Below are 13,702 nucleotides of genomic sequence, written 5' to 3' on the forward strand. Positions count from 1 at the left end.
CCAAGCCATCTTCGCAGAAATCCATACTATGGTGGGAATACAGTTCAAAAAGGTTATTCGACTGCAATCATTCTGTCAGTTGTATGATTGGATGATTCCTTCTGGTGGCAGGGTTGCATATAAAGTTGTCCGCTGGGAGACAAAAGAGACAGGAAGGTATATACTTAATACAGATGGCTGTGTTAAAGGTAATCCAGGAGTGGGTGGAGGTGGTGGTGTTCTTCGGGATTCAACTGGCTTACCACTAATTGCCTTCTCGGCCTACTTGGGAGAAACTACAAGTCTCCGCGCAGAGGCTCGAGCTCTTCTAATTGGCCTTCAAACGTGTATACAAAAGGGCTTCGAAGACATATGTGTACAATCGGATTCATTGATTTTAATTGGGATCATTCAACGTCGTACTCAGTATCCCTGGCAAATTCGAAGAGAAGTTAACCAGATTTGGAAGCTAGTAGAAGATTCTGCTAGATTTTCACATTGCTATCGGGAAGCTAATACAGTTGCCGATGCTTTGTCTAATGTGGGAATATCGCATCCACAGCAACCAATCAAGGTTTATGATACATTAAGTATGTTCCCAAGACTGGCTCGTGGAGCAATCTGTTTGGACAGATTAGGAATGCCTTCACTTCGAAAAATCACAAATATGTAAGAGGAATATTTTTGTATTCAATCCCATGAATAAATAGTTTCACGTTCAAAAAAAAAAACAAAAAAAAAAACCTTTTTTAAAGTTAATCTTGACACGAATTTACCAAGAAACTAGGAATCAAATATAAAAATTAGTTGACATAAATTGTTTTATTGATACTTAATAAAATAAAATTTAATAAATAAAAAATGATGTACAGTTTGAGATCCATTTCAGATATGAACTAATATAAACATAAATTCTAACAGATAAGAAAATAGTGCAACATGAGCATTAGTTCTAAATAGGAACATATCTAGAGTTTAAACATATTTTAACCCCTAGTTTTTAGTAACTTAGGTGGTATTAATTATAACTTGTGCAATTGGACTATTGGAATTCAGATTGTGTATCACCTATTCTTGATAAATTGCATTAGATCAGATCATCGTAGAGCAACTGAAAAAGCATCAAACAGCAAATTAAGATTACTTGTCAATAGACTATCATCAATATTGCCTAAGATTGAAAATATGCTTACAATAACATAACACGTACAAGACTAAGAGATTGAACAAACCATAGCCCATTCAATAACAAAGTATCAAAACTCCGGTTGCTCCTATGGAGTTCCACTAACACCAAACATAAACAAACTGTGATTTACTCCAAAATTTGTACTTGGTTCAAATTTTAATGGTTCGAGTCAAAGGAAGTATAACTTGGCAGGGAAATCAACATCAATGGGGAGTATTGTACTTCGGTGAGGACTCCAAGGGGGACTTGGGTAAAGAGTCTTAGACACTTAATTGAATCATCAAATGTTAGTTGGAACTCGACTCAGTTTCGTATATCCATTGATGGATATCAAAATATACTTTAGGAGGGGGAACCTTCAAACACATACAAATCTTGGAGTCAACATGAAAGATTTTGACATTTTCTTGAGAGCAAAGATCTTAATTCTTAAACGAATTTTTGGTAAACTTTCAAAGAGGGGTAAAAAAAATGGCATACATAAAAAAGGAAAATAACATGCATTGACCACTATAGAGATATCAACATCTCCAAATGCCAAAAAAAAAAGGACTAGGAATTTGCTAAATGTCTAAAAATGGTTAGAAATGGAATATAATACTTAATTAGTAGAGCTTTGCCATATACTTGGTACTTGACTATAAATGTAAATCATTCGCTTAAGGTGAAAAATAAATAGAATTTTGGTAGCGTTAGAGATTCTCCAAGGATTAACTCCACTTTGCACCTATGAACTTGCCTCACTTTCTCATTTTGCACCCTAAATTTCAATTTTGGATATTTTACACCACAAACTCTTAATTTTAGATACTTTGCACCATAAACTCTCAAGTTTGTCCCATTTAAGTCTAATCGATGATTATATTTGCAAAATTAATGAGATAAAAGATAATGTTCAATTATTAATATTGTTAATAAAATTAATGAGATAAAAGATGATATAAATTAACGATAATATATTGTTTTATTTTTGCTATGATACTTTGATTACTTTAATACATTATCATTGATTTATTGGGCTCCCTATGCCATTAATTTTGCAAAAAGTTATCATTGATTGGATTTAAATAGGACAAACTTGATAATTTAGGATATAAAGTATCCAAAATTAAGAGTTTAGGGTGTAAAGAGTTCAAAATTAAAACATAGACTGCAAAATGAAAAAATGATACAATTTCGGGAGTGTAAAGTGGAGTATGTCCATTTTCAAATTTTGAGTCATAAACACATGCACAAATTTAAATTATTACTTTATATTCGTCTAGCTTTTTAAGAAAACTAAACGAGTATTATAAACTAAACTATCGGGTGGATACGCCTAAATTATAACAATAAAGAAACAAGAATAATGTTAGATTTGGATGGTTAATAAGTAGTTTAGTTTAGTGAATACCAGTGTCTCAATAGGAAAACTCGAACCGAATCCACTAGTATAGAAAAGGCATCTCCCTTCAATCGTCCAAAAAATCTATAATATTAGAATTCGACTTCCTCTTCTTTGACCTGCCTGGGGAAAAAACTTCGAATTAGCTAGTGGAAGAGCCGATCAAGGACGTCGGATAGCATCAGAAGATCAAGAAAACTCCTGCGGGATCGCTTTGGGGCTACGGACATCTTGGGGCTACGGACATTAAAGGATCGCTTGGATTGATTATGAGCAATTGAATTCATCCCATAATTTTCTGGAGTTATTACTCACACAAAGATTGTTGGAAAATTTTGGATTTTTCAATCAGCTTAGCTTCAAAGAACCAGAGGAACTTAAGTCATGTAGACCACATGTTTGTCATAATGCCTATACAGAAAACTAGTTTTGGATTTGCTAACCTGGATTTGGTTTTCTAGCCAAAGGTGAAGTCCACTCCGGTTCTATAAACTTCTACATTCTTACCAGTTTTAAAGGTAAGGATTTGGTGCTAAGGTTTACAAGAAGTAGTTTGGGCAGTGGTGCGGCAGTCCATGGCTGCCGTACGGCCACCTGATGGAGGGCAGCCTGCCCCCCTACATTTCAACGCAAATCATTTTCTGATTTGTTCACGAAAAACTCACAGCAGCCAACACTATCCTTTGCGGCACAGGAGGCTACACACAAAGGAGAACCTGCATTGATTTTCCCACAGGCAGCGGTTGAAGCTTTGGCTAGTCCATTTCGTTTTGCATTGATTGGGAAATTCTCTAGAGGTAGACCGAAGTTGGAGGAGGTGAGGAAATTCTTTGCATCGCTGGATTTACGTGAGAACCCGATGATTGGCCTATTGGACGCAAGACATGTGTTAATTCAGTTGAACAATGAAGCTGATTTCCATCGTGTATGGTTCAGGAGGATCTGGTATGTGGCTTCATTCCCCATGAGAGTATTCAAATGGACCACAGACTTCCATGTTGATAGGGAGTCGTCGGTGGTTCCGCTGTGGCTTCAATTACCAAAGCTCCCACTGCATTTTTTCAATAAGGAGGTGATTTTCCAGATTGCTTCTATGGTGGGTAACCCTTTGTTGGTTGATGCGGCTACCCTTGCGGTGTCAAGACCAAGTGTGGCACGGGTGTGTGTTGAGATGGATTTGTTGCGGTCAACTCCGTCGCGGGTTTGGATTGGCAATGGAAATCATACTGGTTTTTGGCAAGAGCTGGTGGTTGAGAACCTTCCAAGGTATTGCTCACATTGTTTCCGCCAAGGTCACGATGTGGAGATTTGTCATGTTTTAAAGCCCGAATTGAGAGGAACCTCTGGTCAACATGCCAAGACTACTGGGCCTGATGGGCCTTCGGAGGATAATACAAAAAACCCAGCAAGGTTGTTACAAGATGCTGCAGCGATTGATGGGGCAAAGGGAGAAGTTAATAGGGCTGTGGCTAGCAAAGAGTTAGTTGCTCATGATCAGTCACCAGGTGTTACATCTCACGAGCCTGAGCAAGAGGACCAGGTGCAGCAGTCCTCTGATACTATAGCAGCACAGCATGAGAGGAAAACGGAGGAGGAATGTGGGGCGGTGGCTGTCGAAGGTATCGAGGTGGTGCTGGGACATGAGAAAGGAGAGGAAGGTTCTGAGATTGCAGGGAGTGCGCTGCCCGCGAGGGTGGTAGTGTGTTCTGTTGAGGGACAAATTGATGACATACAGGAGTCTCAAAGAAGGGTAGGTTCCCTCTCTCCTAGGGGCAAGGACCTTGTCCGACAGGAGAAGTCATCACTACAGACCGGGCATTTGGAGACGGTGTCACGTGGTCTCCGAGCTAGTATCCCGTCAGATAGAACACTACGCTCCATGGTTAGTTCTTCATCAAATTCTTTTTCTGTCCTTTCTGATGATTAAGTTTCTTTTTTGGAATATAAGAGGGGTAGCTCGTGCTCCTAATTTAAGACGATTAAGGAAACTTATTAAAATGTATGATCTTCAGTTGGTGGTTGTTGTTGAACCTAAATTGAGGGTGGAGTCAATCACTAATATTAGAATTAAATTAGGGATGGATTGTTGCTTGTTCAATCTTTCGGGTTCTGTTTGGATTTTCTACCGGTCGTTGTTTACGTGTCAGATTACAGGGGAGTCTCCCCAACATCTAACTATTAGAGTTAAATCTCATATTTTTCAAGACTTCATTACTTTATCTTGTATACATGCGAAGTGTACGGAGCAGGAAAGAGAAATTTTGTGGAATGCACTTTTGGGAGATAAACCCGACTTCAACTCTTGGTTTTTGATGGGAGATTTCAATGTGGTCATAAATACCGAGGAGAAGAGGGGTGGATTGCCATTTAGACCGTCAGAGGGATCAGATTTTTTGAATTTCATGACGATGGCCGGTGTCTGTGATGCGGGATTCTCTGGTTCAAGATATACCTGGTGTAATAACCGTTCGGGAACGGCGCGGATATGGAAACGTCTGGACCGCTTACTTCTATGCGGGCGTGCTTTAGAGCTTCCATACCAAATCATGGTGCAACATTTAGGACGTGACCCGTCGGATCATGCTCCATTACTTTTGTCGGTGGATACGAAACTAGATAACAAACCCAAGCCGTTCCGTTTCTTAAACATCTGGACTACTCATCCTGGTTTACTGGGGGTTATCAAGGATTGTTGGGCTCAACCAGTCAATGGTTCTCCTTTGCAAGTATTGGCCTTGAAGTTGAGGAATATTAAAAATGCCCTCAAGCAATGGTCTAGAACGACATTTGGGGATATTTTTCAGGGAGCACGTGATGCCGAACGTATGGTAACAGAGGCTGAAACAGCATACGACCTGGATCCTACTGAGCAACGGCGGAGCGAGTTACATCATGCTCGGGCTCGGTTACGCCGAGCGCTTATAGTTGAGGAGGGTTTTTGGAGACAAAAGGCGCGGGTAAGGTGGCTCTCGGACGGAGATAGGAACACCAAATATTTTCATTCCTTGGTCACGGAAAGGAGGCATAGGGCAGTAATTCATCGGATCAAAGATACCGCTGGAGAGTGGATCGATGAGGAATGCCAGATTGGGGAAGCAGCAGTGGGTTTCTTTAAGGAGCTTTTCACAGCAGAGGGGGGCCTTCCTTGCTTTACTGGTCTGCAGATCATACCGAAATTGATAACGGACCAAGAAAACTCACGGTTAACGGACATTCCATCTCTTACATAAGTTAAAGACATAGTCTTTGCTATGGACGGAGAGAGCACAGCAGGGCCGGACGGGTTTACAGGGAAATTCTTTACCTTTGCTTGGGAGGTAGTGGCTTTGGATATATACCGTGCGGTTATCAGTTTTTTCTGCGGCGCTGAACTACCTAGGAGTATCATTGCTACTTCAATTGTGTTGTTACCCAAAGTGGAGAACCCCCAAGATTTCAAGCAATTTCGGCCAATCAGTCTATGTAACTTCACTAACAAAATCATTTCCAAACTATTATCGACAAGATTGGCGATAATATTACCCTGGATTATATCTCCACAGCAAAGTGGGTTTGTCCAAGGGAGGCAGATTACAGATAATTTCTTGTTAGCCCAAGAGTTAGTAGCGGATATTAAAAAATCAAATCGGGGTGGCAACGTGGTCATCAAGTTAGATATGATGAAGGCTTATGATAGAGTCTCATGGCCCTTTCTACTACAGGTGTTACGGTATTTCGGGTTCAGTGAAACTTGGATAGACATGATATGGCGCTTAATATCGAATGTTTGGTTCTCGGTGCTTGTAAATGGCGGTTCACACGGCTTTTTCAAATCTTCACGGGGTTTACGGCAAGGAGATCCCATTTCACCAGCCTTATTCGTTATTGGAGTTGAGTTGTTGTCTCGAGCCCTCAACAAGCTACCCACACAGAGAGGATTTACTCCGTTTAAAGTGCCTCCTCATTGTCCTATAATTACGCATTTGGCATTCGTCGATGACGTGATTATCTTTTCTAGTGGCGGCAGGTCATCCCTACATTTGATCAAACGAGTTCTGGAAGATTATAGTGAGGCATCAGGTCAACGGCTCAACCCTCAGAAGAGTTGTTTCCTTACTCATCCACGCTCACCAGCTCAGAGGATAGCGGTTGTTAACCAGGTATTGGGATATAATAGAAGAGTATTTCCGATTCGGTACCTTGGTTGTCCCTTATATGCCGGAAGGAGTAAGATGATTTACTATACGGATACATATAATGCGGTGGCGAATCGCATTTTGTCTTGGAAGAACCAGATTTTATCGTCAGGGGGCAGGGTGGTATTGATTCAGAGCGTGTTAGCCTCTATGCCAATTCATTTGCTGGCAGCCGCGTCCCCTCCAAAAGGGATGTTGATGGCCTTAGAGAAATTGTTTGCCAAGTTCTTGTGGGGATCCTTGAATTTGGGGAACAAGTACCATTGGTTCAGTTGGGCAGATCTGTGTCGGCCGAAGGATGAAGGGGGTGTAGGCCTGCGGGGGTTGAAGCAGGTCTACGACTCATTTTCCATTAAACTCTGGTGGAAATTCCGGCAACAGCAATCATTATGGGCAAAGTTTATGCTCCAAAAGTATTGTTCAGGGCAGCACCCTTGTCTGGCTGATATTGGTCATCGGGGATCCCAGGCTTGGAGGAGGATGGTCACAATGCAGCGTTTTGGGGAGGAGAATATTACTTGGATAGTCCGTGAGGGTGCTTTGGATTTTTGGCATGACAATTGGATGGGGTCAGGAGCGCTTTGCAACAAGGTGGATATCTTCCATGATCATTCCGTGGTGGATTTTGTAGATCGACGGGTCTGGAATGTGGGCATGCTCCATAAATTCTTAGATGGAGAACTGGTTAGGCAGGTTCTGGAGCTTGATCCTCCTTCCGGTAGGGGCAATGACAGAATGGTGTGGGCATTGACGAACTCGGGTGTTTTTTCCACTGCATCGGCTTACTCATTGATCAGTCATTCCAATGACACCTCTTGGCTTTTTGCCCGGATATGGCAGCAAGGCCTTCCAGTCAAGATCTCTTTTTTTATGTTACGACTACTACAGGGGAGGCTCCCTCTTATGGATCGATTACAGAGGTTTGGGGTCTATGTCCCATCTAAATGCTTCTGTTGTCAGAACCCTCATGAGGAGGACTTGAATCATGTATTTTGCTCAGGAGAAGGGGCACGATCGGTCTGGAGTCACTTCGAGAGTACTGCTGGTGAATTTAGTGGGGTGCATACGACACGTCACATGGTGTGGTCTTGTTGGGTAAGGAGGGGAACTAATGACCGTGTAAAATTTTTACAAAATATACTTCCTTCGGTAGTATGCTGGGTTTTGTGGAAAAGAAGGAATGAAGGGGTGTTTGAAGATCGGAAGATGAGGATAAGGGATACGGTTACTTGGATTGTTCAGCTTCTTCATGATTTTCTTCAATCACGGTTCCCGGGGGTGCAGTGTTCTGCTCCTACATGGGAAGGGTTACTTCTCGAGTTGGGTAATCATCAAAGGCGGATGATTATTAAGCCAGTTTATTGGATAACTCCGTGTGGAGGTTATAAGTTGAACTCAGATGGATGCTCTCGGGGAAACCCAGGAAGGAGTGGGGGGGTGGACTTGTACGAGACAGTCGAGGAAATTTTGTATTTGGATACGCGGAGCCCTTCGGAGTGATATCTAGCATGCAAGCAGAACTTCGAGCGTTGTTATGGGGAGTTAGACATTGTGTGATTCAAGGGTACTTGGAGTTACACTTAGAGGCAGATTCTCTCACCCTGGTTCAGATTGTTCAAGGGACTAGTGAGTGTCCGTGGCGTCTACAGAGAGATCTGGATGAGTTGATGATATTCAAGCAGTCTTTCCAATCCATCACACACTGCTACAGAGAAGCAAACACACCGGCAGATCATCTGGCAAATTTTGGTGCTGATGCTTGCGCAGGTCATGTGTTTAATACATTTTCAGATTTACCACAATTGGTCAGGGGGGCTATTAGATTAGATCGATTAGGACTTCCTACGTTTCGTACACGGTATCTGGCATGAATGGGAATAAGAGGCAAAAAAGACCAATGCAGGTGAAAGTAACAAGATTAACCGCTGAGCTTCAAGGATCAACATTCAGATTCACTGGAAGACATCCTAATATGGACAACGGAAGATTTAATCTTAGTATCATATTTTAAGTGCTTAATCCTTCGCTATATTGTATTTTTATTGTCAAATTGTGGTTTGATGGCAGGGAGTTTCGTCCTTTTATAAGGGGAAACTCTGCCGAAATTTTTATAAAATAATTAAAAAAAAAAAAAGTAGTTTAGTGTTATCAAGATATAGCCATTGATTGAGAAGACAACATTTGTAAGTTTAATTTTTTTTCAAGTAGATATAGTGCTTTTTACCAAAGAAAAATATTTATATTACTTACATTGAGTTCAGTGCATTCAATCCAACTTGGTAAGTTTTATACATTCCTATGTCATTTTTTCTGTAAGAAGAATAATCGAATTCTCACAAGTCTTAAGAGGGAGGGCAATGCCCCTAGTGTTATGATAACAAAGGAACACCCATGCATATATAAACATATGTTAGAGATTTTTTTTTTTTTGTCAGAACATATGTAAGAGATATAAATATATGGAAAAAAATCCATACATATCTAAACATAATTATGTACAACTGAATCTTTTAAATCGTGACGGTCCATTGACTTTGATTAATTGATTGCGAGGTCAAATTATGCAGCAGATAGTGCTTCATTTGATGTTTCTACTAACTGACACGAATGGTGTTTACTTTGGCCATATGGAAAGCATGTCTAAATGCCGATTTCTGTAACGTAATTTAATTCGAATTTTCAAAAGGCTATTGCAAATCTCTATGAATTGGTTAAGTTCCATGCCTGTGGAATGATTTAGGTCGTATGTATTGTTATGCATAAGTTGTTTAGGAGCTGAAGCCTGATTGATGAAAATGAAGAAGGAATCAGGCACAAATCAGCAGCTAATACACAATAATGTCATGACTAGTTTGGCATGACCGAGACTATCATCAAAATTGTCTAAGATTTAAAATTTGCTTACAGTCACATAATACTAGACTAGAAGTTGAAAACATCATATAGACCATTCAAGAAAAATACACCAATACTATAATTGCTCCTATTGGAGGAGTTCCATTTTGACTCCAGACACAAATAAATTACTTTTGTTTGTTCCTTGTTGAACTTTTAAGCGCATAAATTGGGGAAAATATGTTTTGGTGGAATGATTAAGGGCTGTGGAGAATTGTGCTTTGGTGATGATAGTAAATGGGACTCGGATATAAGTCTTGCTTATTAGCGGTGTTTAGATGAAAATCAAATGATTCTTAAATGTTTCTTTAGTACTTTTCTTTTGTAATTCCACATGAATTTGGTAGATATTTATGAGTAATTGCAGCAAGCAAATTTACTATTTTAAAAATCAATGGTGTGAGGCCACGTGTGTCGCACGCACGCACGCAGCATTATCCATCTGCAATATTATTTTTAGTTGTTGTTTTAAAAATTAATCTTGACATGAATTTACCAAAAAATGGGGAAACCAAATATCAAAAGTAGTTGGCATGAATTCTTTTGTTGACACTTGAGCAGGCGATATCAACTAGAAGGAACATAGCAGTGGAAGAGCTTTACAAATTTCAATTGTTACTCTATATTCATCTAACTTCTAAGAAAATGGTGTGAATGTTATAGACCACATTAGAGGATGGATGCACGTAAAATATAATGATAAAGGAATCAGAATAACATTAGATTCGATTGGCTAAGCAGTACTTTAGTGTTATTAAAATACAATAAATGAGTGAGAAGTATCACAACTTTTGTAGGGTTTTTTTTCCAAATACATATAGTGCTTTTTACCAAAGAAATATTATTTATATTGAGTTCAATGCATTCAATCCAACTTGGTATGATTTAGACAATTCTATAGTCATTCTTTTTATAAAAAAAGAAAAAGAATAATCGAATTCACACAAATCTTGTAAAGAGTTCAACACCCTAGTGTTATGATCACAAAGGCATACATCTGCATTTATAAACATATCTAAGAGATAAAAATATGAAAATCTATACATATCTAAATATAATTATATAGTACTACTTTCTTGTTTATTGCAGATTTTTGCAGGCACCATAGAGTTGAGAGAGAGAGAGAGAGAGAGAGAGAGAGAGATCTTGTAGATTGCTTAGATCATATATGATGTGCCTGATCGAACCTTTCATAATCTTCAATGTTTGTATCTGGATGAACCATTTCTCTCTGTTTTACACTTCTTTGGTAAGAACGAAGTGTCTAATGCCATTCAATAGCAACTGCTTAGAGATATGAAACTCCCAATGCATCGTAGACGAATAGCCAACAAAGTGCATGAGGGGCATCCCTAAAACAACTAATCTAGCAGATTGTATTAACCCAACCTTCACTAGATGATCCATGAATGAATTGCCTGCTCATCACACACGAGTGATTCAGCAATCCTAGTCTTTTTCCACACCAACCATCTCTGTCGTGATAGTTAATAGTGCAATATTGTTGTGCTTTGGTAATGACTTCAATGAGAATCAGACAAAATCTATTAGTTTAAGAACATATGTATCGCACTTGGCATTACTAATCTGCAGTATTTATTTCTAGTTGTTGACTTAAAATCTGTAGTTGGAACTAATTTACCAAGCGATTGTACATCAAATGATTAACATTAGTTACATAAATTCTTTTGATGCTTAATTAATTATATTAATAATGTCCTAAAAATGCATAGTGATTTTAAATTCTAGAAGCTAATTAAAGCCCTGACAGTAAATTAACAATACCTATCAATTGACCATCATCAAACTTGCCTATGATTGATAGATAGCATGCAACTATGCCATGACACTAGAGAAATAGTTTAGAACAATGCAGGGACCTTTCAAGAAAACATCAAAACTACTGTTGCTCCCATGTCTTACATGGGATGGAAGTAAACAAAAGTCGCTAAGGGCCGAATGAACAATGAACCCATCAAACTGTGATTCACTGTACTTTGGAGGGCGTTAGAATCATTTTCCAAGGCTTTTGTGGTGGTATTTTGGTCATGCCAGCTTTCTTTGGATAGACTCACGTAGTTTCTGCACCCATCATTACATCTTACAGTTTGCTAATAAGTGCCTTTAATCTTTCCCTTTGCTTTTTGTTGTTGAGGGATCAAGGACCTGCTCCTCGGATTCCTTCATTCCTTGAGGTCTTTACAGTGTATGGACACAAATTCTTGGAGCTCGGAAGGTCTCACGAGACATTCACGGAGAAGACAAAGAATAATTGACGTGATATTCTGACATAAAGGCAGGCTTTAGAGGACCGACCTTGTATGTGTACAGGACCTGTGGCCGAACTATAACCAAACTCTACCCCATAAAAGCAGTTCAAAACACAAGAATCCCTCTCTCCTAGATTGCTATAAATAACTTCATATGAATGAGAAATGGGTAATGAAAAAACCCTTCTAGAACTTTTCGCCTACTATTTGCCAAGCTCCTATCTGACTTAAGCATCAGAGATAAAATGAGGGGAAAGCCCCCACTTTTCTCTTTCATTTTGTAGGGGCTTCGGGAGTTTGCCGACTTCACCTTCCCGTGGAACTCCTTGTATGCACAGTTGTCAGGGAGGAAAAATTGTCACGTCATTTTTGGCATGCATCTCCTTTTTACATGAATTCTCTCAATGTTTTTAAGATAGAAAAACTTTGAACTTTTTCATAGGTCTGAACTGTAGCTGCTCTGCTCAATTTCTTTGGAGCTGCTCCTCTTGCTATGCAAATCTAATATGTCATTTGAGTCCGCTTTCCTTTTTTGCGTTTAGTTTATAGTTTTTGACATAACTTAGCTGATCAGCATTCTTTATTTGTATGTCTGGTACCTGAGCCGTGACCTCAGGATGAACCTTGGTCTCTTCGACTCAATGCTCGAGTTGTCTAGACCACGGGCCTAAGAAGAATTATCAAAAGTGGATCCGAAGATAAAAGTGACATAATTGATATTATTTGATCTAATGTAACACAGTAGGGTAATAACTAAAATATTCTACAAGATCATCCAAGGAGAACGCACCCCAATGGACAATAGCTCCCCATTTGGTATAAATATCCCACTTCTCCTCATAACTCGGGTAACCAGATAACCTCAAATTTCTCTAATACCAAGCTCCCAAACACTTTGCAGACTAACTTAGGCATCGGAACCAAAACGGGAAAACCCTCTTCACTCCATTGCTATCGTTCTTGTTCTTCTTGTGCTTTCAGTAACTATTACTTCTCATTATCTGTATTCCTCCCTCTCTTTTCTCGTGTTTTAAATGACTTTTGCTGCCACGTATTATATATAGTCTGTTTTTGCAGCATAGACTATTAAAAATTGGAGCTTCTGATTGGTCCTACTTTTTAAGTTGATTGATTGTTGTTTCAGTGTGTCTATTTCTGGTTTGGTTGCATGTTGATCCCGTTGCATCAGCTCATATTTATGGGTTCTAGCAGGGAGTTCATTTCATTGTTTCGTGCCTTTTATGGATTCAAAATTCATTTCACATGCATGTCTTATACCATGTTTTGCCGGCATGGGATTTTCAAATTTAATTGATGTATAAAAATTGTACCAGAGTTTCTCGTTTGATGACAAATGTGCACACTTTAAGAAGCTGAACATTGAAGAAGTAAATCAAAAGCAGGAAAATGATACCTTTTGTGTACACTTTAAGAAACTTATCTTATCAAAGGAAGACAACATCCCCAAGAGATGACTAGAAACACTACTGTTCTTCCTCGTGTATAATATAAAGGGAAAATCGTCCAAAACGTCCCTCACATTTTGTAAAATAACTTTTTTCGTCCCTCACTTTTAAAAGTGTAATTTTATGTCCCTTACATATTCACATCGGTCAAATTTAGTCCCTAACTAGATTTCCGATCATTTTTTGGCCGGAATCCATCACGTGCAAGGCACGTGATCATTTTTTAAGGGTAAATTTGTCAAATTATATTTTACATAATCTGATTTATAGTCCTCCACATTTTATAAAACAAATTTTTTCGTCCCTCACATTTTATAAAATGAATTTCTCCATTCCTCACATTT

General features: G+C 39.2%; 1 protein-coding gene across 1 annotated transcript; it reads left to right on the top strand.

The window, feature by feature from the left end:
* The first annotated feature begins 4,549 nt into the window (after positions 1-4,549).
* LOC140017779 (uncharacterized) lies at positions 4,550-5,782 on the top strand. The gene has a single exon (XM_072071495.1). It carries the CDS (start codon positions 4,550-4,552, stop codon positions 5,780-5,782), a length of 1,233 nt encoding a protein of 410 aa, XP_071927596.1.
* Positions 5,783-13,702: the final 7,920 nt, after the last annotated feature.

This window comes from Coffea arabica, chromosome 1e (genome assembly GCF_036785885.1).
Source record: "Coffea arabica cultivar ET-39 chromosome 1e, Coffea Arabica ET-39 HiFi, whole genome shotgun sequence".
NCBI classification, from domain to species: domain Eukaryota; kingdom Viridiplantae; phylum Streptophyta; class Magnoliopsida; order Gentianales; family Rubiaceae; genus Coffea; species Coffea arabica.